This window comes from Mastigoproctus giganteus, chromosome 5, assembly GCF_048544385.1.
Source record: "Mastigoproctus giganteus isolate SK-2022 chromosome 5, ASM4854438v1, whole genome shotgun sequence".
In the NCBI taxonomy this organism is placed as follows: Eukaryota; Metazoa; Arthropoda; class Arachnida; order Uropygi; family Thelyphonidae; genus Mastigoproctus; species Mastigoproctus giganteus.
Genome location: NC_143579.1, coordinates 113,176,107 through 113,200,238, shown reverse-complemented (window position 1 = coordinate 113,200,238; position 24,132 = coordinate 113,176,107). Strand labels below are relative to the sequence as shown.

Sequence of the window (24,132 nt, the reverse complement as noted above, 5' to 3'; positions counted from 1 at the left end):
ATCATTTGTCTTTCTGTATTACTGCTCATGACTGTTGATTTAAATCCTTAGTTTTCCCTTAATGCTTGTTCTACTTTTATTGTGTTAAATCTTCTTATGTCCTCTCTGAGTCTCTTTCTAACGGCTTTACATAACTCAGTATACTCATTTTTCTCCCTCTCAGTGTTTTTCTTGCTTTTCATTTGTCGTCTTCGGTTCATCTTGACAAGTGTTTCTTGACTAATTTTTTCTTCTTTGGATTTCTTTTTCCTTATAGGTTTCTTGGGCTTTATCACTTCCAAAAAGTTGTAATATTCCTCTTCGATATCTTGGTCCTGAGCAGTCTGCAGAAGCTCATACTTGTTCTTAAGTTCCAGTACATACTGCTTTTTCTCCTCTTCTGTTATCTCAAAGACCTTTGTATTATTTACTGGAGTCAGTTTTTTCCTTTCCTTTCCTACATCTATATCAAGTGTACATCTTACCATTCTGTGATCACTTCCAACATTGCCTTATACAAAGGGATAATCACCTCCTTTTCCCTGCTAGAAAAATTGCTGTATATCATTCACAATACCCGATGACCTGCTCTGGCAGCCTGTCTGCATTGCTCAGAAAAGTTCATATCTGACTGCCCAATCACTCTCAGGTTTTTTTCATTTTCTACCACCCTAAGTAGTACCACACAGTTGCTACGTTCCTGTGGGGTTACTTCTACCCATATGCAGTACTTTGAATTTGTCAATGTTAAACTTCAGTTGCTACTTCTCTGTCCATCTGCCCAAGTTTTCTAGATCCTGTTGAAGTAGCACAGTTGCTGTCTTTGTCATTGAAATCTTTCCTGATTTCTGCTCAAACACGGTCAATCCATTCATTTTCCATTATTGGATCTGCAGATCAAGATTCTCCACTAATTTTTGCATAAACAATGTTATGTCGGTGTTTCAATTGATCCAGTTAACCACTGTTACACACAAAATCATTGTGTCCAAATTGTTTAGCAAATTTTTCCGCTTGACTCTTCAATATCAGACCGTCTATTGAAAATCCAGCAGTTCTTTGTGTGGTGAACCATTTCTAACCTTGCACTTTCCAATTTTTTTTTTTTTTCTCGGTTATGTTCTTTTTCAGTTTCAATATGTAAACGTGTTTATTCTTCCACAATTTCAAAACACTTGAAGAGGACAAAGAAGTTTTTACCCACTTTAACATTTTTTGCACCACGTTCTAACTTGGGAATAATTTTGACTTTTTCACGAATTGAGAGACACTTTCTTTTGTTAGTGACATATTTCCGAAGGAAGGGTTTGTTTCTAACTGATTTTACTTTAAAATGATAAAGTGATTTGGATACAAAGCTCTTAGTAGCCTGAAATGCATACAAAGTTCTTAGAAGTCCTGAAATGAATACAACATTCCTAGAAGTCCCGAAATGCACATAACGTTCCTAGAAGTCCCGAAATAAATTTATGGTTCAGTGAATACAAGACAACCTGTAAATAGGGTAATGCAACAGGCAGAACACCAGTGCACTATTGTATAGCCCCGTCCCCGGAGGACAAGGTCATAAATCGGTCTCTAATCAGCGACCAATTTATGACCGTAGGTGGTCATAAAGCTAAGTCGCCCTTTTCATTTTCGTCTATTCCAAGAATTGAGTTTTTTTGACTAGCCAAGTAAGAATGTTTGCATAGTTACCAAAATTTGTTCAGTATATCTGTGTATTGTTATAACAGTGAGTGATTGTATGGGAATACGTGTAAATTAAAATAATTATAGTTTTTTGCTTGTTACAGCCTTGATCTCGTTATTTCCGTGCTCGTTATAACCAAGTTTGACTGTATATAAATTTAATGTTGTTTTTGAATTTTCATCTGACAGGTATTAGAACTGAATCAGGGTTAGGGGATTTGCTTATGTTGATATTATGCATTAAGGATTATTTGAATTAAAGAGTTTTGGGATGAGCAGCTGGAATATATATTCATGGAAGAAACAACTGCACCCACAGAATAAATAAACCAACATGATCTGGGATCAATATGTAAATATATGTGTCTTATGTATACTGAACATATGGCATAACTGACCGGGCTAGCCTGGTGGGTAAAGTGCCTACCTGACAAACCAAAGGTCGCGGGTTCGAATCCCGCCTCGGGCTTGGATCAAAGTACTGCAAAAACCTTGGGAAGTGCATTATGGCCACAGAAGCTGATGCGCCAACAATTACCAAAAAAAAAACATATGGCATAGTTGGTGGCTCTAGTTTTCATACTCTGAGCATGGATGAGCCAGCTACACTCAAAGCTCATTGCAGAAAAACAATGTGAGAGTGGTGGACTGCTTAAATCGTGGTTATAGTATTGTCTTCTATGATAACATGAAAACCTCACATGGCCTTTCACATCCAAGCTCATCTACAGCACTACGGCTAGAAAACACTGCAGTACCCAACCTATAGCTCTGGTCTCTTGCCCTGCAGTTACAGCTGGATGGAACCATCACACGTCAGTTTTACTAGCAGCCAGTGGAGTGTGTAAAGATTGGACAACAGTCCCAGTAAGCTGCCAGGTAACTCAATTGGACTGTTGTCAGAACTTTTTATTCCAAATGTTTATCCTTATATTTGAAATAAATTACCATTATGTATTGAAATGGACTAAGATGTGACGTTCTTTATTTTTTAGATTGATCCACTTTTCAATAAAATCTCTGTTGCTGTTGATGAGGGTGGTGCTGATGGTCTACTTTTCAATACTCTCTGTATAGATGACAGCTTAGAACTTCCTCTCCATGGTGATATTTGTTGGGACAGATCTCCATATGAAGCACAAGAAAGTTTCTCAAGCATAATGGAACTAGAAGGTTTTTTTTTTTTTTTAATGCTTTTAATAACCATGGGTATATTAAGATTGCAATACAGAAAAGGCACATATTGGATGTTTCAATTAAGAGGCACTAGGGATTAGCCTTAGTTATTTTTTAGTTTAAGCCATATTTTTTTAAATGAAAATCCCAAACACAAAAGGTATCAAAACCTATAGTACTTAGTACCGTGCATGGGTTGAAGGAGAAGTATGGAGGAATATGCCAGAAATTTTGCTCTAGAAACTAAACATGGGTTTCACCATTTCAAGCCTCCAATAAGGAAAATGTTGGTATTGCACCGGTTGATGAGAGCCATCTACCACTTAGTGTTAGTGCATATTAGTATTATTAGCATTAGTAGAGGCATACGATGCAAGAAAGCAAGCTTATGCAGCATCAGCCAAAAAAAAAAAACACCCATTTCATCCCTCCATTCGTTCAAAATGCCTGTCCAGCTCAGCCTTAATTTTATTTAGGCTATTAGCTTCCACCACAAAAGATGGAAGCCTGTTCCACCACTCAACTACCCGCTGGCTAAAGGCAAATTTCCGCACATCTATTCTACAACTATCTTTCCTCAGTTTGAAACTGTGCCCCTCAGGTTCTTAGTCTGAGCAAGACAAAGATGCACTGTGTACATTAACTAATTTATTGGGTTAATGTTTACAAGCGGGTACCCCTTCAGGTTGATTGTTGTGAGTAGCAGTGATTAACACACCTAAACCTGCTATGTTTAGTCTTAGGGTGTTTATCTCCTACTTGCCACTGTTTTAAAATTGGAAAAAGAGTTCCCGATTTTAAAACAGTGGTGGAGGACAGATAAACACCCTAACCAAAGTGAGCTAGGCATATCAATCACTGCTACTCACAACAATCAATTGGAAGGGGTACCTGCTTGTAAACATTAACCACTTATTCAATTTTAGATGGCAGCAATTAAAGTGATTTCAAAGTTTCCCATTGTTTCACATGACTGTTTCTGCTAGAATTGGAAGGTAATTCTGCAGAGTATGACATTGGGCCTATTCACAATCTGAAAAAAATTTGGAATCTATTTAATATATTCGTTTGACACTTAATGTTGAACATGCCCTTGTTATGGTATGTCCAGAATTTGAGCCAAGGGAATTAAAAGAGACTCAGCACTTTGTAATAAAATACCAATGTCATCTCATCAATTGTGTACTAAGAGTGCATGCCTTATTGTGAAAGTGGATAAATACTTGGTGGGTATTTGCTGTTATTCACTTGTCCTGTCTTCTGAGTTGATTAAAGCAGTTTACCTGTTTCTTTAAATGTTACACTAGGGTTTAAAACTTTAAACACAGCTTTTCCATACAGCATATTTCTCATCAGTCTACTATGATCATTACTCTCAGAGAGATGAAGAATATGATGTGTAAATTAGTAAATTCAGTAGTTACTCAGTCTTCCATTTCCAAAATAGATCACCAAACTAGATGGAAAAAAAGGATGATTATGACTTAGCTGTAGGTATTTCTACAGCCGAAGTTATGGAGATTCTAAAACAAAAAAGATGTATTCTGTTCTTTTTTTGAGGAGGCAGTAGTTTATTGCTGTGTGCGATTAAACTATGCACAAATTTCATTTAGTCACAAGTATAAATGTTCTTGTTCAGAGGAGTTTACACCAATTATCAATGAATAGCATTAGTAGAGACATATGATGCAAGAAAGCAAGCTTATGCCGCATCAGCCAAAAAAAAAAAAAAAAAACCACCCCCATTTCACCCCTCCATTCATTCGAAATACCTGTCCAGCTGAGCCTTAAATTTATTTAGGCTAACAACTTCCACAACAAGGGATGGAAGTCTGTTTCACCAACCAATACCTGCTGGCTAAAGGCAAATTTCCACACATCTATCCTACATCTGACTTTCCTCAATTTGAATTTATGTCCTCTCAGGTGATTATTCTGAGCAAGAGGAAGAATCCCATCGGCATTGAGCATGCTTAAACCATTCAAGGCTTTATACACCTCTATCAGATCACCTCACTGGTGCCTAGTCTCCTGACACTGTAATTTGAAAAACTTAAGCCTTTCTTCGTAAGAGCAACCCTTTGTTCCATCACTAATCTTGTTGCCCTTCTCTGTACTCGTTCCAGCAGCACTACATCCTTCTTGAAATGAGGCCTCCTGTTACGAGTGGTAAAAATCCCACCTTTCTCTTTTTGGATAGATCAAATCTTTCGTAATTGATAAAATCAGTATTAGTGTGGTTTCCCAAATTGCTGATATCCATTTGATTGTGTTGTAATTAATAAAACTGTTATACCATCAACAAGGACGGAAACCAGTAGAATCAAGCAATTATTATTCAAAATTGGAGTTAAAATAATATTAAATACTTTAGAGAAAACCCACCCACTCGTAACTAGCATAGAAGGAACCATGCACAGTACAGCGGTAAACTTCCGTTGCAAGGGCAGAAAAGGTCAAGGGAAACTATCTTCCCTTGAAGTCAAGGTCAAGGGAAACTATGAGATGATACTACAGCAGGGGAAGAATAGTCGCTTCCCGCATAAACAGCAAATACTTTGAACTTTCTGAATGATCTTGATATTGGGTAACAATCTCGCTTGTCCAAAGATGGTCAAGAGTAGCATCCACAACAGAAGCGCCTCCTTACTGACCATAAAAATCATGACATACTTAGGGTTCGTTGCTCGTTAAGAGGTTTAGAAGATGAGTCAACAGATTCTTTGGCCATGACATGATACTCGGACCATCTGAGATTTTGGCCTTGGAACTGGAACATCCAATGAGACGAGCAGTGGAAAGAACCACAAAAGGATTTGACCCTGATATAAAAGCAGAGTAGAGGCATAAGCGACAGAGGAGATAGAGAGAGATATAGAGAAGGGTATAGACGATATACAGACATAGAGAGAAGAGATAGGCAGATATAGAGAGTATAGGCAGATAAGTAAAATACAGATAGAGCTAGTTAGAAAATTCGGAAAGTCGTGATTATTTTGGTTGTAGTGAAAATACTAATAAAATAGTGCCAGTGCGAATCATATTTAAGGAAGCAAGTAATTCCAGCCAGAAAAAAAGGAAGCAGAGAGAAGCGCCCTAGAAGGAGGAAGCTCAAGGAAGCAAGAGAAAAGATACAGTAAAACGGTAAGCTGAAATGCTTTATCATGTGTGTATGAAAGTGATAGATTATTCTAATGAAACAGCAGACGGACCTAGCTATAAAAGATGATTCCTTTCTAAACTATGCCTTTCTATGTTTTTATGAATGTTATACACGAGATGCATTATATGTTGCGGTACAGTTGTGTAGTATCATGAATATTAATTGGTTAACGCAAAAGCTTGATAATCTAATGTATACCCTTTAACTATTAAATGTCTTAAGTATTAAATGTTTTAAATATTAAACAGAGGAGCAAATGAAGAAAGAGATGTTGATATCCAGTTGATATTTAGCAAGGGCAATAGCCACATATATATACATGTATTAAGATACTATATATTTTTATATTAACTGTATGACCCTTTGTAAAAGGAGTGTAACTATAAGGAATCATGGTAATGCTAAATCATTATAATGCTAAAATAGTATAAGTGAAACTGTAATAACTTTTAAATCTAAAAACTTTAATGAGAAGAAGAAGAATATTATGGGAACGAGAGTGATATATGTATGTGTATTTTTCCTTTGTAATGTGTTTTTATATATATATTAATAAATGATTGTTTTGTTGATATTTTGCCTCATTGCTGAACTCCAGAACACATCAGTAATCACCTGAATTGATTAAGTTCAATAAATGTTATTGCGCTAGGGATGGAAAGTAATTTTCATTAAATTCCTCCTTAGTTACACAACGCAGCAGGTTCAAACTGCGGCATAAGGGGAAGATGAGTTACTCTTCTCTCTCTTGTGTTGAGGGTATACGAGACCTGGTCCTAAACCAAGCCCCAAGGCACACAGATAAGGCCATGAGTTTGAGTTACACTTAAATAGAAAGGGTGCAAGAATATTTGCTGTTGCTATCGAGGCAGTGTTAGGTGCGTCAGAAAACTGCTAGCTTGGAGTGTATACAAGGACTAATAGATTAACAGTAGCCACTGGCAGAGGTGAAAGTGATTTTTGCACTGCTTCTATTGGAATGAGCAGCAGCCTGGAAAACAAGATGCAGGGTATTTCAGAGACTGCTAGTCGTTGCAGTACATGTAAACACATGGGTTGTGTTAGGGTAGCTAAGAATAGGAACAGGTGCATGTATACTTGCATGTACACCAATGCTAAGAGTTTGGTAAATGAGTCATATGGCAGAGAAGAAAAATGCATGGGATACATATAAATTAATGGGTGACATGGAAGGCTATGATAGATATTAATTAGTCTGTAACCAAGTCACAACGGAGATTAGGCAGGCAAAGGCAGATTATGAGAAATCCTTGGCAAAGGATGCAAAAAAAAAAAAAAAAGAGTTCTTTACCTGTGTAAACTCTAGAAGAAAGGATGAATCAGATTGGTACACTAGATATTGATGGTTCAACTGTTGATGATCCTGCTCAGGTGGCTAACAAACTAAATGAGTATTTTACATCTACATTCACCCATAAGGAGTTATTCAGGGAGGGGAATGCCAGAGGTGAGTTAAAGTCTGGCAGTGAGCTGGATGATTTTGTAATAACTGAGAGGAAAGTGGAGGAGAAATTACTGAAGATAAACATAAAAAAGGCAACCAGCATCTATCCAGTTATATTAAAGGAGGCAGCAAAGGAAATAAGCAAACCTTTAGCCATAATTATGAGAGCTTCTTTGGACTCAGGGGAGATGTGCAAATGTGACCCCAATTCACAAAGGAGGATCAAAGGCTGACAAAAGTAATTATAGACCTGTGAGTTTACCTTCTGTTCCAGGAAAATTAATGAGGCACTGGTTAAAGAAGCACTGCGTGATCATCTAGACAAGACTTCAGTTATAGCTTGGACACAGCATGGTTTTGTTAAAGTCTTGCCTAACCAATTTGATTGGATACTGTGATGTGGTCACAAAGGAACTGGATGCAGGGAATAACTTTGATATCATATATTTGGATTTTAGAAAGGCTTTTGATACTGTTGCCCATGGAAGACTGCTGCACAAATTGGAGCAGTGTGGCATAGGAGGCAAATTGCTGCTATGATTAAAGGGATAGTTGAGTAGGAGAAGACAGAGAGTGGTAATCAATGGACACTGCTCATCGTGGACTAATGTTATTAGTGAAGTCCCTCAGGGTTCAGTATTCGGTCCATTTTTGTTTTCTGTATTTATAAATGATATTGATAATGGTATATCAAGCTTAATGTCCAAGTTTGCAGACGATACGAAGGTTGGCAGGGTTGTTAAGGACACTGATGACAGTATGCTGCTGCAACAGGATCTAGAAAAGTTGACCAGATGGGCTGAGAGGTGGCAAATGAAGTTTAACGTTGCCAAGTACTACATATGGGAAGCAGCAAACCCAGAGTGGCGTATCAACTCTGTGGTACTACACTGACAGTAGTAGAGAATGAAAAGGACCTGGGGGTATTTGTGCAGGCAGAAATGAAGTTCTCTGAGCCATGTAGATGGGCTGCAAGAGTAGCTCATGGTGTCTTGTCAATGATATACAGGAATTTTTCTAGCAGGGATAAGGTGGTGATTATCCCCTTATACAGTGGTACCTTGGTTTGCGAGCATAATTCGTTCCGGAAACGTGCTCGTAATCCAAAGCACTCGTATATCAAAGCGAATTTCCCCATAAGAAATAATGGAAACTCAGATGATTTGTTCCAAAACTCAAAAATATTCACATACTGTAAAAATGATTAATACAAAATACATACATACCTTTTTATATTTTTAAAAGCAATCGAATTTATTAATTATTGGGTAGAACGACTTTCACTGTCACTAACGGAATCACTACTATCTGTTGACTTTTTCTTTTTGTGCGACTTTAACAAAGAACCTCTCCAATGACACTTGCTTTTGCCTCCTTTTGAGGATTTCGCGGAAATATGACATTGCATTGTCGTTAAACAGATTCATCGCTTGCACTGCCACAGCCTTATTCGGGTGGTGTTTTTCTACAAAATTTTGCACTGTTTCCCACATTTTACACACCTTCCTAATCTCATTTGAAGAGAGGGATTTCTCCATTTTTTTCTCCTCCTCCTCAGACGAGATCTCCTCCATCACCCCTTGCTGTTGCTCGTGATGCAGATCCATCAGTTCGTCGGTGGTAAACTCCTGGTCATATTCCTCCACCAGCTCTTGAATGTCGTCGTTATTCACCTCCAGTCCCATGGTCGTCCCCAAGGACACAATTTCATCGACAACTGGCAGCTCCTGTTCATGAGCAAACCCCTCAACGCAATCAGACCACAGTTTTTTCCAAGCAGAATTGAGGGTTCTCTTGGTGACCCCATCCCAGGCTTTATCGATGATTTTGAGGCAGTTTACGATGTGGAAATGATTTTTCCAAAACTCTCGGAGGGTAAGGTTAGTTTCTTCGGTCACCTCGAAGCATCGCTGAAATAGTGCCTTGATGTAAAGCTTTTTAAAGTTTGAAATGACTTGCTGATCCATGGGCTGGAGTAATGGAGTGGTGTTGGGAGGAAGGAACTGGACCTTAATGAATTCGAATTCTTCCAGTAAGTCGTTCTCAAGGTCTGGAGGATGAGCAGGAGCATTATCCATAACCAGCAAGACTTTGAGTGGCAGTTTTTTTTCTAAAAGGTATTTCTTCACTGCAGGACCGAAGACCTCATTGATCCACTCAACGAACAAGATACGGGTGACCCAAGCCTTGCTGTTGGACCTCCACATAACATTTAACTGGCTCTTCTGCACCTTGCATTTCTTGAAGGCTCGTGGATTCTCAGAATGATACACGAGCAGGGGCTTGACTTTGAAATCACCGCTTGCATTAGCGCACAGCAAGAGGGTGAGACGGTCTTTCATGGGCTTGTGACCGAGCATTGCATTCTCTTCTGCTGTAATGTAGGTCCTCTTTGGCATCTTTTTCCAAAAAAAGCCCCGTTTCATCGCAATTAAAAACTTGCTGCGGCAGGTAACACTCGGAAACCATGAGCTTCTGGAACTCGGCAACGAACGCCTCAGCTGCCTTAGCGTCCGAACTCGCAGCCTGTCCGTGCCTCACAACACTATGGATGCCACTTCTCCTCTTAAAGTTATCAAACCATCCCCTGCTCGCCTTGAAGCCTTCTTCGTTTTCTGAAGATGTACCTGGCTGTTTACTGACGAGGTCGGCGTACAAGGCCTTTCCCTTCTCACAGATCAGGTTCTCGGTCACAGTATCACCTGCTAGTTGCTTCTCATTTATCCACACCAAAAGCAACTTTTCAACATCTTCCAGAATACGTGGCCGTTGCTTTGATATTCTCGTGACTCCTTTTGCTACATCTAGTCCCCTTAGTTCTTCTTTCTTCTTTAATATGGTGCAAATTGTTGACGTAGACTTCTTATAAAATCTTGCGATGGCGGCCACTTTCATACCTTGTTCGTGCTTCTCGATGATTTCCTTCTTAATTTCTACCGTAATCATCTCCTTCTTCTTACCGCCTTCCTTTTCAACCCTCTTCTTCATTGGGGCCATTTTCGTAGTGTACAGTTAATAAATAACAGTCACTAAATTTGAACACAAAAAAAAAAAAAATTGCTTTACGCACATACACGTGGTCACAACGCTAGCACGAATGTTCACTACAATGTTGACTGTATACGAATGAGGTATGCCGACTGAGACCGAACATGCGAGACGATTAACCACAATCCCGAGCAGCACGTGATCACGTGACGCTCGGTAGGCAATTTTTAGGAAATAAAGCACAATTACAAAATGAGGAGGCACCCTTGATACACATAAACAAAGCTGCGCCCGTGTAGCAACTGAATAAACAACACCATAAAGGCAGAGATACACTATTAACACCTCACATTTTCCTAAAGCACATTTCAAGGGGTTACTACAATAAAACAATAAAAACAATTTCCAGTTGCGTTTCTGCTAGTGGAATCTGTTATAAACTGGTAGTAAACTCGGTCTAATTGCATTTGCGATTACTGTATACCGATAGCTGGAATTGTGTTGGTTTTAACGTTATAATGGTGAAATGTGTTTCCCCTTCACTGATATAAAACACATAAATACATTTTCGGAATCTTCTCTTCATTCCCATCGTGTTGCGTTCATTTGGGGTGATTCTGCGTTCGACTGCCATTTCTTGTAAACACAAAGGCGAATCGTGCATAAGCGAATTCGGTTCGTGTTATATAAGATATCGTTCCTCTATTTATAAATCGTGTATGATCGAATTCGTGTAGTGTAAACACGTGTTATACGAGGACTGACTGTACTCGTATTGCAAGACCTCGCTCGTTTATCAAGTTAAAATTTATTAAAAATTTTTGCTCGTCTTGCAAAACACTCGCAGACCAAGTTACTCGTAATCCAAGGTACCACTGTATAAGACAATGGTCAGGCCACACCTTGAGTACTGTATACAGGTCTGGAGGCCTCATTTTAAGAAGGAAGTAGAGCTGTTGGAAAGAGTACAGAGAAGGGCAACAAGATTAGTGAATGGAACGAAGTGTTACTCTTACGAAGAAAGGTTTAAATTTTGCAAATTACAGTGTCTGGAGAATAGGCACCTGCGAGGTGATCTGATTGCGGTGTATAAAGCCTTGAATGGGATGAGCATGCTCAATGCCGATGGAATTCTTCCTCTTGCTCAGAATAATCACCTGAGAGGGCATTAATTCAAATTGAGGAAAGACAGGTGTAGGATAGATATGCGGAAGTTTGCCTTTAGCCAGCAGGTGGTTGTTTGGTGGAACAGACTTCCATCCTTTGTTGTAGAAGTTGAAAGCCTAAATAAATTTAAGGCTGAGGTGGACAGATAACTTGAATGGAGTGGTGAAACAGGAGCGTGTTTTTTTTTTTTTTTTTTTTTGGGTTGATGCTGCATAAGCTTGCTTTCTTGCATCATATGCCTGTACTAATGCTAATGCTAAATAAGGCAGGACTGAGTTTTAGTAGGATTGAAATCAACTTGTTCAAAGAAACAAGTCTTTGTCCCAATGGAGAATTACCTGAATATCAGCATTTAAGGAATTGGTGGTGGATATTTGAGAAATTGAAGTTGATTGAAAAGGGCAAGTTTCTCGAACTAGAAAGTGGAATACAATGTGCCATCATCGGCAAAACTATGGTTAGGATTTGCAGCCAATGGAAGAAGGTCATTAATATACAACAGGAAAAGAGTGAGAGAAAGAACTGAAACTTGGGTGACACCAGCATTAGTGGAGAAGTTAGAAGTCAGAGAGCATCTACCATCACCTCAGTGAGCTTTCAGAGTGAAAACTGGATAACCATTACAAAAAACAGTTGCCAAACCATACGATGGAAGCTTGTTCAGAAGACCTTTATGCCAAACATGATCAAAAGCCTTTGAGATGTTAAGAGCAACTGCTTGTGTTTCACCAAACTTTTCCATTGAATTTTTCCATAAATGGGTAACGTAAGCCAGAATATCACCAGTGTATCGACACTGACGGAATCCTTACTGACGATCGTTGATCAGACTGAAAGTTTCTAAGTAGTTTAAGAGTTGGCGGTTAATTGATTTCTTCATTACTTTAGAAAGTGTAGAAGTAATTTGGATGGGAGGGATTTGTCACCCTTTTTAGGAACTGGCTGGATATGTGCAAATTTCCAAGCAGAAGGAAAAACACCTTTGAAATAAGAAAGTGAAAAAAGGCAGCAAAGAACAAGAGTAAGTTCAGGAGTGCAGGTTTTGAGAACAAGTGGAGAAATATCATCAGAGCACCTGGAGTTTTCTTAGCATCAAAATTCGTCAAAATCCTTCTGACATCTTTTGAGGGAAGATCACAGGAGGCATTGAATGGACTGTGTTGGTAATGGTGGGAGGTATTTTAATAGATGAGTTGGAAGAAAAATGGGATGCTAGCAGAGCAGCTTTATCCTTGGGTGAAGTGACAACAGAACCAACAGGTTTTGACAGAAGATGGACATCTGGTTTTGGGAGCAGAGATGGGCAAAAGTTGTGACCAGTAGCTTTGGCAAGAGACCAAAATGCTCGGCTACCATCAGGGCAAGAAGCAAGTTTTCTACTCTTTGCCTGTTCAAAATATAGTTTGGACTGATTAATAACTGCTTTACAATTGTTGCGAGCTTTGGTGTAGGCAGAAAATGAAACTGAAGAATTGGAAACAAGCCAATTATGATATGCAGCATTCTTCTCGTGAACAGCCTTAGCCCATTTATTGGAAAACCAAGGTTTAAATAAAGGGCGAGATTTTAATGTGGAATGTGGAATAAAGGATTCCATTCCTACAAGAATAATTTCACTAACACGATCAGACCAAATGTTGACATCAGAAGTTTTGAAACAGCAATCCGACCATGAAAAAAAGGAAAAGAAATCTTGCAGGTCGTTCCAATTTGCATTCTTGTAATGTCAAACAACACGAGGTTGGGAATAGCCATGAGATAAAGGCTCCATTTGAGAAGAGACAATCACCAAGTTGTGATCTGAGGTGCCTAAAAGACTATTCACTTTGACTATGTACTTAGAAGGGTAGTTTGTGAGAAAAAAAGATCAAGCGTGTTGGGTGTATGGTTAGGATTGTCTGGTATTCTGGTAGGTAAATGAGCAATATATGCGAGGTGATTAGTAATTGCAAAAGTCTCAGCATATTGGCCAGCGGGGTCGGTGTGACTAGGAAATGGAAGCCAGCTGGGGTTCAGAACATTAAAATCACCAAGAAAAATTACTTCACTGTAGGAGGAAAGTTGGACTGGAGAAAGTCAAGTTGCAAAGAGAGGAAGTCCAAAGCTCCAAGTGATTAGTGGAGTTGTGAAAATGACAGAGGCAGCAGATGAATTTGAGAGAATGAAGTAAAGAGATTTTAAGCCAGAGAAGATCGAAAAGAGGAGATTTCAAATTATCAAGTCTCTGACAGGGAACATCGGAACGGACATATGCACAAGTATCACCAGCGAGGCGTAAGGAATCATACAACGAATAATTTGCGTAACTGAGATGACCAGTAGTTGAATCAACCGATAACTGAGATTCTTTCAGAAAAAGTACATGGGGTTTGGCAGACTGCAAGTGGAAATGGACATCATTGAGATTAGAACTGAGACCACGTATATTTGTGAAACGAACTAGGAAGTGTTTGGTAAGTTTGAATCTTTTCACAGATAAGCTTACTCTATTAGTTTGAGAATTCATGGTGTATTCAATAGTAAGAAAAAGTGGGTGGAACATACTGTATGAAGTAATAAAATTTTTGGATATGGTGTACATATGGTAAAAATATACCCAGATCCTTGACCTAATGTGGCCTCGACAATGACCCCCCACATACACACTACTCGGACTCCCTCCAGTCACTATATGCCAGTTAGCAAGATTATACACTAGCTGATCTGAAGGCCTACTAGACAGTTAAGTTCAGTCCGGTGTACTAACTAGCGGCCGGCCTGCGAATATAGTTTTAGAGCTGTACCCTTTGAATGTAAAGAAGATTGGATCTCACCATGTTGTCCATCATAACCTCAAAAGTCATCAGTCATTCTGCATGATGGAGACTAAACATGGGTTCCACCACTTCAAGCCTCCAATAAGCAAAGTGGTGGTATTGTACTGGTATGAGAATCATCTACCACCTAATATTGCCTGGTGACACAGAGGGGTGGCATTCCTCCATATGGTGTGGGCACCACACCCTGACCCTTGCTTATGTTAGTTCTCACCTGGGTGGTCACCCATAGTGTGCTTGCGCTTTGGGGTTATACCCAATATTACTAACAGTCCCAGACTTCGCCAAAATTTGGTTCACTTGACTTAAGTGTCACCTGATTATCAGTTCCATCAGCGTTTTAGACTCCCAGGTTACAAGAGTGCAGCTTGTCTGGCATATCTGGGAGAATGTATGTGACAACTTCAAGCACCAAGGTATGAGGAATCTGGAGGCAGGCAAACTTTACAGTTATCCCAAAGTATCCAGCTTTAGGTTACAACCATACTTTATCAATTGCTGGTATATCCTGGGTACAAGGTTACTACCGTGTTATCCAATATTTTTGCAGCTCTGGCAAATGCTGTTTTTATATATATTTAGTTGGTTTATTGATTTAATTGTTAAACTAAATTATTTTCTATAAGTATCTTTAGCATTAGTAAAGGCACTTGATACAAGAAAGCAAGCATATATAGCATTAGCAAAAAAAAAAAAAAAAAAAAAAACCACCCTTCTCATTTCATCCATCCACTCCCTCCAAATGTCTGTCTAGTTCTGCCTTGAATCTATTTAAGCTATGAACTTCTACGACAGATGGAAGTTTGTTCCACCAATCAAATACCTGCTGGCTAAAGGCAAACCACCACACATCTATCCTACAACTGTCTTTCCTCAATTTGAATTTATGGTCTCTCAGGTGATTATTCTGAGCAAGAAGAAGAATACCATCAGCATTGAGCATGCTCAAACCATTCAAGGCTTTATACTCCTCAATCAGATCACCTTGCAGGTACCTAGTCTCCAGACACATTAATTTGCAAAACTGAAGCCTTTCTTCATAAGAGCAACCCCTTGTTCTATTCATTAATCTTGTTGCCCTTCTCTGTACTCAGTACTCAAGGCATGGCCTGTGATCAGTGCCTTATACAAAGGGATATTCACCTCCTTATCAATGCTAAAAATAATTCCTATATATCATTGGCAATACACTCTTGCAGACCATCTGCACTGCTCAGAATGCTTCATATCTGCTTGCACAATTACCCCCAGGTCCTTTTCTTTCTCTACCACTGTCAGTGTAATATTACACAGTTGATATGTTACTCTGAGGTTATTTCTTCCTATATGCCATACTTTACATTTGTCAATGTTAAACTTCAGTAGCCACCTCTCAGCCACCTTCTTAACTTTTCTAGATCCTCTTGCAGCAGCGTACTTTCATTAGTGTCATTACCCACCCTGCCGACCTTTGTATTGTCTGAAAACGTAGACATTTTGCTGAACTGGAATTTGGGGAGTACAATGTGTACAGAAAGGATAGACAGGATAGGAAGGGAGGAGGTGTTATGCTGTTAATAAAGAAAAACATAAAATCAAAAGAAGTGCATCCAGTTGATATAGATGAACAGTGCACTGTTGAATCTGTTTGGTGTGACATAAGCACTGCGAAAGCAAAAATTAGAGTAGGAGTGTGTTATAGGCCGAATGAGTACAATGAACAATTGTACAGAGAAATAGAGTGGGCTAGTAAATCGGAATGTCTTATAATGGGGGATTTTAACTTCCCAGATATTGACTGGAACTTCTGGGTTGGGCACTCACACACTAGTCAGACTTTTGTGGATTTATTGGATGATTGTTTTCTGCAGCAGCATGTTCGAGAGGCAACCAGAGAAAGTAATACTCTTGATCTGGTTATCAGCAGTGATCATTCATGTATTAGGAATTTGCAGATAAAAGAACCACTAGGTGGCAGTGATCACAGTGTACTGACATGGGATTTACTTAAAGATTTAATTAGCATCAGGGGTAAAGGAAAGGGTTTTTGCTTCCGTAAAGGCGAGTACAGTGGTCTCCGACAGTTTTTAAATTCTGTACAGTGGGATCAACTGACGATGTTATCAACAGTAAATTCTAAGTGGGAAGCATTCAAGGAATTAATCGTGGAAGCTACCAAAAGTTTCATACCTATTAAGAAATATTGTTCAAGGTTTAGGCCTAAATGGTTGTCAAAAGAACTAATGAGACTCATAACAGAGAAGAAAAATGCATGAGATGCATATAAATTATCAAGCGACTCAGAAGCCTATGGCAGATATAAGTTAATCTGTAATCAGGTCACAAAGGAGGTTCGGCAGGCGAAGGCAGATTACGAGAAGTCCTTGGCAAAAGATGCTAAGAAAAACAGCAAGGATTTCTTTACTTATATAAACACTAAAAGGAAGGGGATGAATCTGATTGGTCCATTTGACATCGATGGTTCGACTGTTGATGATCCTGCTCAGATAGCAAACAAACTGAATGAATATTTTGCATCTACATTCACACGTGAGGAATTATTAAGGTTATCAAATTGTAGCAAGATACTTAATGATTTTGTAATAACGGAGAGTAAAGTGATAGAGAAATTGTTGAAGTTAAACGTAAGAAAAGCACCTGTGGTGGATGGGATCTATCCAGTTATATTAAAGGAGGCGGCAAAGCAACTAAGCAAACCCTTAGCCATAATTATGAGAGCATCCTTGGACTCAGGGGAGGTTCCCATGGACTGGAGATGTGCAAATGTATCCCCAATTCACAAAGGGGGATCAAAGGGTGACACGAGTAATTACAGACCAGTTAGTTTAACTTCTGTTCCGGGTAAAATAATGGAGTCGCTGGTTAAAGATGCATTGCAGGATCATCTAGACAAGACTGCAGCAATAATTCAGACACAGCATGGGTTTGTTAAGGGAAAGTCTTGTCTGACAAATTTGATAAGTTATTATGATGTGGTTACAAAGGAACTGGATGCAAAAAATAATTTTGATATCATATATTTGGATTTCAGGAAAGCTTTTGACACTGTTGCGCATGGAAGACTATTGTACAAATTGGAGCAGAATGGTATTAAGGTTAAGTTGCTACAATGGATAAAAGGATGGTTAAGTGTGAGAAGACAGAGGGTGGTAATCAATGGGTGCTGCTCTTCTTGGATTAATGTTATTAGTGGAGTTCCACAGGGTTCGGTGTTGGGTCCACTGTTTTGTGTATTTATCAATGATATTGATGAAGGTATATCAGGCTTAAGGTCGAAGGTTGCAGATGATACAAAGGTGGGCAGGGTTGTTAATGCTACTGCAACAGGATCTAGATAATTTGGGCAGATGGGCTAAGAAGTGGCAACTGAAGTTTAACCTCGACAAATGCAAAGTACTGCATATGGGTAGAAGTAACCCCAGAGAAATGTACCAACTGTGTGGTACTACACTTAAGGTGGTAGAAAATGAAAAAGACCTGGGAGTAATTGTGCAGGCAGATATGAAGTTTTCTGAGCAATGCAGACAGGCTGCCAGGGCAGGTCATGGGGTTTTGTCAATGATATATAGGAATTTTGGTAGCAGGGAAAAGGAAGTGATTATCCCTCTGTATAAGGCAATGGTCAGGCCACGCCTTGATTACTGCGTACAAGTCTGGAGGCCTCATTTTAGGAAGGATGTAGATTTACTTGAGCGTGTACAGAGAGGGGCAACAAGATTGGTGAGGGGAATGAAGGGATCCTCTTACCAAGAGAGGCTTAAGTTCTGCAAATTGCAGTGGGTTGAGCACGCCGAATTCTGATGGGATCCTTCCACTTGTTCAGATTACGAACGTAAGGGGGCATAAATTCAAATTAAGAAAAGACAGATGTAGAATAGATGTGCGGAAATTTGCCTTTAGCCAGCGAGTGGTGAATTGCTGGAATAAACTTCCATCTTTCGTTGTGGAAGTTGATAAGTTAAATAAATTTAAGGTGGAACTCTACAGGCAATTGGAGGGAATGGTGTGTTTTTTTTTTTTTTTTTTTTTTTTGGCTGATGCTGCATAAGCTCATACATTTGCTTTCTTGCATCACATGCCACTACTACTACTACTATTTAGCCTGTTAATCATCATCAATATCATTAATAAATACAGAAAACAACAGGGGACCAAAATTAAACCCTGGGGACTCCACTAATAACATTAGTCCACAAAGAGCAGTGTCCATTGATTACCACTCTCTGTCTTCTCCCATTGAATGATACCTTTATCGATAGCAGCAATTTCACACTGCTCCAATTTGTGCAGCAGCCTTCCATGTGCAACAGTATCAAAAGTCTTTCTAAGACCCAAATATATGATATCAAAATTATTCTTTGTGTCCACATCATAGTATCCAATCAAATTGGCTAGACAAGATTTCACCTTAACAAACCCATGCTGTGTCCGAGCTATAACTGAAGTCTTGTCTAGATGATTCTGCAATGCTTCTTTAACCAGTGTCTCCATTAATTTCCCTGGAACAGAAGTTAAATTAACAAGTCTGTAATTTAATGTGTTGCCCTTTGATCCTCCTTTTTCGATTATGGTCACATTTGCAGATCTCCAGTCCATGGATACCTCCCCTGTCCAAAGAAGCTCTGGAAATTATGGCTAATGGTTTACTTACTTCCTTTGCTGCCTCCTTTAATATAACTGGATAGGTCCCATCCACCCTGGGTGCCTTTATGTTTACCTTCAAAAATTTCTCTCCCACTTTTTTCTCAGTTATTACAAGATCATCTAGCGTACTGCCATAGTTTAATGCACCTCTGTCATTCCCCTCCCTGAATAACTCCTCATGTGTGAACGTAGGTGCTAAATATTAATTTAGTTTTTTAGTTACCTGAGCAGGATCATAAACAGTTGAACCATCGATATTAAGAGTTCCAATCTGATTCACCCCCTTCCTTCTAGAGTTTACATAAGTAAAGAACTGTTTGCTGTTTTTCTTTGCATCCTTTGTCAAAGATTTCTAGTAATCTGCCTTTGCCTGCCTAACCTCCTTTGTAACTTGGTTACAGACCAAGTTACAAAGGAGGTTAGGGTGAACTAATTAGACTTCTCTGATTAGTTCATCTGACATCCATTTAGGCCCAAATCTTGAGCAGTATGTCTTAGTTGGTATGAAAAGCTTTGTAGCTTCCAAGATTAATTCTTTGAATCCGGGCGCCTCCGTAGCCAGGTGGGAAGGAGCAGCAGTGCATAGCACACGCTTCTTGATTAGAATGGGGTTCGAGCCCGTCACCACCAAATACGGAAGTTGCGGAAAAGTCAGGGAATGACCACCGCATATCCCAGAGCAATATGGTCTTATTTGCTAATGCTCCTAAAAACCAAATAACAAACAAACATAACATCTTTGAATCCTTCCCATTTTGAAATTGCTGTTGGTAACATAATCAGTTCATACCACTGTATAGAATTTAAATACTGTCTCAGACCTCCGTAGTCACTTTTATGAAAGCAAAAACCCTTCCCTTTACCCCTGATGGTAGTTATCTCTTTGAGTAAATCGCACTTCAGCACACTGTGATTACTGTCATCTAGTGGTTCCTTTATCTGGATTCTTATTGCACGAAGAATCACTACTGATAATCAAATCAAGAGTATTACTCCCTCTAGTTGCCTCCCAAACATGCTGCTGTAGAAAATCTTCCAAAAAAGCCTTGCTAGCGTGTGAGTGACCAACCCACAAATTCCAGTCCATATCTGGGAAATTAAAATAACCCATTATAAGACTGTGTGATTTACTGCCCTCCCCGTCTATGTGCAGTTGTTTATTATTCTCATCAAAGTGATTAGGCCTATAACACACTCCTGCTCTCAATTTTGCTTTCCCAATGCTTATGTCAAACCAAACTGACTGAACACTGCACTGTCCAGTGTTGGGCATTTATCTGGCTAATTTTGCATTAGCCAGATAAATCCTGAGAGAGTTTTTGGGGTTTTCTTATGTCTGGCTGCAGACAACTAGCTTTCATTTTACTTATATTTATTTATTGTAGAGCAGTGTCAGAACAGTAGTGCCCGTTCCTATGTGTCGTCAGTAACATGTGGACATGTGTTTTTGTAAAGGGCAGCACCTAGAACATCGGTTCAGCTCTGCCTCGTATCTCTGTGAAGAACAGTATCACTATCAATGGTCCAGTTATGTGTGTGTGTGTGACATAGGTAGGTTTGTGTGTATTATGTGTTCTGTTGTTGAGTCTGGCTACTTGGCTACCCAGTAGCATTTGTCACCTGAACAGATGATTCTGGGTACATGTCCACACCACAGGAAGGTGAGCCAGATTCCTCCGTGGGGCCCACTGCAGAGGAGGGGAAAAAAATAAAAAATTCCCTTGGTATATTTATAATAAAAAAAAATGGAAAAAAAGAATAGAGGAAAAAGAGGGGAAAAAAGATGAAGATGGGAGGGGGGTGGTAATATAATAACAGATAAAAAATAAAGACAGAAGAAGAGGGGAAAATGTTCTCGTAGTGCATTTATATATATAACAAAGAAAGATAGGTTTAGTTGGAGTTAGTTTTTTGATGGTTTGCAATCAGTGACTTCTGCCTGGCAAAGACGTCTGCGGCGAAGGCTTGGAAGGCAGCGCAGTTAGTTGAAGTTCTGATGATTTGTTGTACCTGGTCTGGGGAGAAATCAGGGTTCTTGCCCTTGAGGTAGTCTCTGTATTCTTGATACTGGACGCATTCAAATATTAAATGGTGCCAATTTTCGCTCTGTCTGCAGTAGCATAACTTAGAATTTATAAGCCCAGATTAATGAAGTTTTTCATTCAGTTATCCATGCTGAGTTATAGGGAACGGGGATTCAAGACTTGAGGGAGAACCAGATCCTATTCTTTTTGGGCATCACAGAGGACACATCTGGTAGAAAAATTCTGGTCACCATCCCCACAGCTGAGGTGTCCCATCTGGTCTGCACACATTAATAAGCTCATTTAAACACATCGCTTTCTCTCTTTTAACATCTGTATTTAAGGAGTGTTCTATGTCAAGGATAAAGGCAGGAATGCCTTTCCAGAGTCGGTAGCAAAGACCTCTATAGATTATGTATAAGTCTAGTGGAAGCATGCTTGCTGTTACTTGGATTGCAGCTGTGGAGACTGTACGACAGACGTGATGGGTTGCCAAAAGCATTCTGCTCTTAATAGAATTAAGTTTTTCTCTCCCATTTTGACGATAGGAACCCAATGAAACCAAGCCCTGGCTGCGAAGGAGACAATTGGGAGAAAAACGTCCTTCTAGTAGAGCAGCAGGGTACGCCTTGATAATCCCCACTCTCTCCTGGATATTCTTACAATGGAGGCTGTACTCTTCTTGGTGTTTGTACTGAGATGCTGGAGATGTGGGAGGAATGATAGCTGGTGGTCGGTTACCACTCCAAGGACTTCGGTTTTTGTGGTATTGGGATCAACAAAATGTATTTGGATTTTGTTGATTTTGACCTGAGGGGGGCCTTCGCAGATCAAGCCTGGTTTTAAGGATTTATCTGAAGTTTGTTAAGCACTGTCCAGGTGAAGTTATTTAGGACCCGCTGTGCTGTTGATTCTAGTGCTGCTCTGGAGTGTCCAGCGATAATGATAGTAAGATCATCAGGAATGCGATGATTTTTGTTTTTTCAAAGGTGTCGTTAAGCCAGCTTTGCAATACTATATTCCAAACCAGGGGCCCCAAGAAACCGAGCCCTGGGGCCAACCCCGGTGGATTGGTCTTTGGACTTCGAGGTGCTTTGATTTTACTAGTATAGATTGTTCAGATAAATAACTCCTGAAGAGCCAGTAGAGGTTATGTGGACATTCAACTGCTCGAAGGCATTCCAAGGCACTTTCCCACCAAACGTCAAAGGCCCCCCCCTCGAAGTATATGAAAATAGCTAGTTCATACTTTGTGATGTTTCCAGGTGTAGGATCAGGTAAGTGAGGGCATATTCACATGACCTGCCTTGGGTAAAGCCATATTGAGCTGGAGAGACCAGATTATTAGAAAGAAATGGATTGGTGATACGGAGGGCCATAAGTCGCTCCAAAGTTTCCCCCAGGTTTGCCAACAAGGCAATAGACCTGAAGGATCTAGGATCAGTTGTTGGTTTGTTAGGCTTGGCAATGAGGCATATCATCACTACCTTCCAAGGTCGAGGGAACCTCGATCGGTGCAGGCATTTGTTGTATAGTAAGAGCAGATGTTCAGGTTTTAGCTTGTGCTTTCTAATTACAAAGGCATACTCAATCAGATCCAATCCAAGGCATTTTTTGACATTTACCTTTTCAAGGGCAGTACCCAGTTCTTGACTTGTAAATGGTTCAGCTTGTGTTGAGGTTGCATACGCGGCATTCTCTTTATGAATGGCTTTGTGTGCAGGGAGATCATCTAGGGGGTTGTCATCGGGGAAAAACTTATTTATTATTGTGTTTACTGATTCGGTCCAGTTGGTAGTTTCGATCTGATCCATCCGTATAGTTCCAAAGACGTCTGATGTAAATGTTTTATCCCGTGCAATTTTATAAAGTAATCCCCATGGGTTTGAGTTACCCATTTCAAGCAAAAAACTGGACCAAGTTTCCCATTTTCCTGGTGGCAATTGCTTAGTATATATATTTTCCTTATTTATGTACTCTCTATGGAGCTTGGCTACATCTGGGGCAGGCCAGTCTCGGTGGTTCTGGTAGTTTTTACGTGCTTGCTGAACTTCCTTTCTGAGTTTTAAGAGATCAGCAGACCACCATGCACAAGTTCTGTGGCAAGGAACTTCCTTTCTTTTGGATCTATAGGAAGCTTTAATGATTGATCTTTGGATGATATTGCAATATTCTTCTAAGGTTGTGCCATCTTATTTGGAGGGGTCCTGGGTAGGGAAGTCGTATTTGATGAACTCATCAAATGTTTCCCAATCGACAGCCTCAGCGAAAACCTCATTAACTCTGGCACTCGGAAATCAGGCACTTCTAGATGCCGTTTGTGTGTAATTTGAAAGTGAATAACCTAATGGTCGCTGAGAGTCCAGTCTGGTATTGTAGTTCAATTCAGAATGTGTGTCCGGAGGTCATTGGTCGTTATGGTAACATCAGTATTCGATTGTCTGATGGTGCTGCAGTAGGTAGGAAGTTGATTGGGAAGATTATGGATAGCCAGATTTCTGCTGAGGATAAGGTCTTCTAGAAACTGTCCTCCTGCATCCGTAGTCGAGGAGTCCCAAAGGTGGGATTTTGCATTAACATCTGCCGAGACGAGGATGTTACTTGAACCCAGGAAGTCTATTGCAAACTTGGCGAAGGTAAAGAAACCCTGCACGAGAAGCATGCAAAAGTTCAATGAAATTTACTGGTAAATGTACTTTGCCGTAACAGCATTTGTATTGTTGCTCACTTGGTAAACAGACTGTGGGTCTTATCAGTCAGGAGTAGAAATTGAATCCCATGGGAGATTGAAACCCTCCCAAAGAGGGGAGGATATTTTCTTTAGAATCACTGGTGGACTAGTGGATAAATTATTTATTAAGAAAAAAAAAGGCAAAGGAAGCCCACACGAGAAGCACTGCAGACTTCGAAAAAGTTTACCGGTGAAACTATGTTACGAAAATTTTTTACGACGCCAGAATTTCCAATATGACTCTGTTCGTGATTCTAAAGAAAAAAGGTCAGGTTACCCCCCCCCAC

The 24,132-nt window shown here is 39.7% G+C and overlaps 1 protein-coding gene across 1 annotated transcript in view; it reads left to right on the top strand.

Annotated features, from left to right (window-relative positions):
• barr (non-SMC condensin I complex subunit H) overlaps window positions 1-24,132 on the top strand; it is a 462,459-nt gene that overhangs the window by 290,644 nt on the left and 147,683 nt on the right. The window contains exon 8 of the mRNA XM_090374633.1: window positions 2,667-2,844. Within this exon, the coding sequence (XP_090230759.1) occupies window positions 2,667-2,844 (178 nt within the window). The remainder of the gene's footprint in view (window positions 1-2,666; window positions 2,845-24,132) is intronic.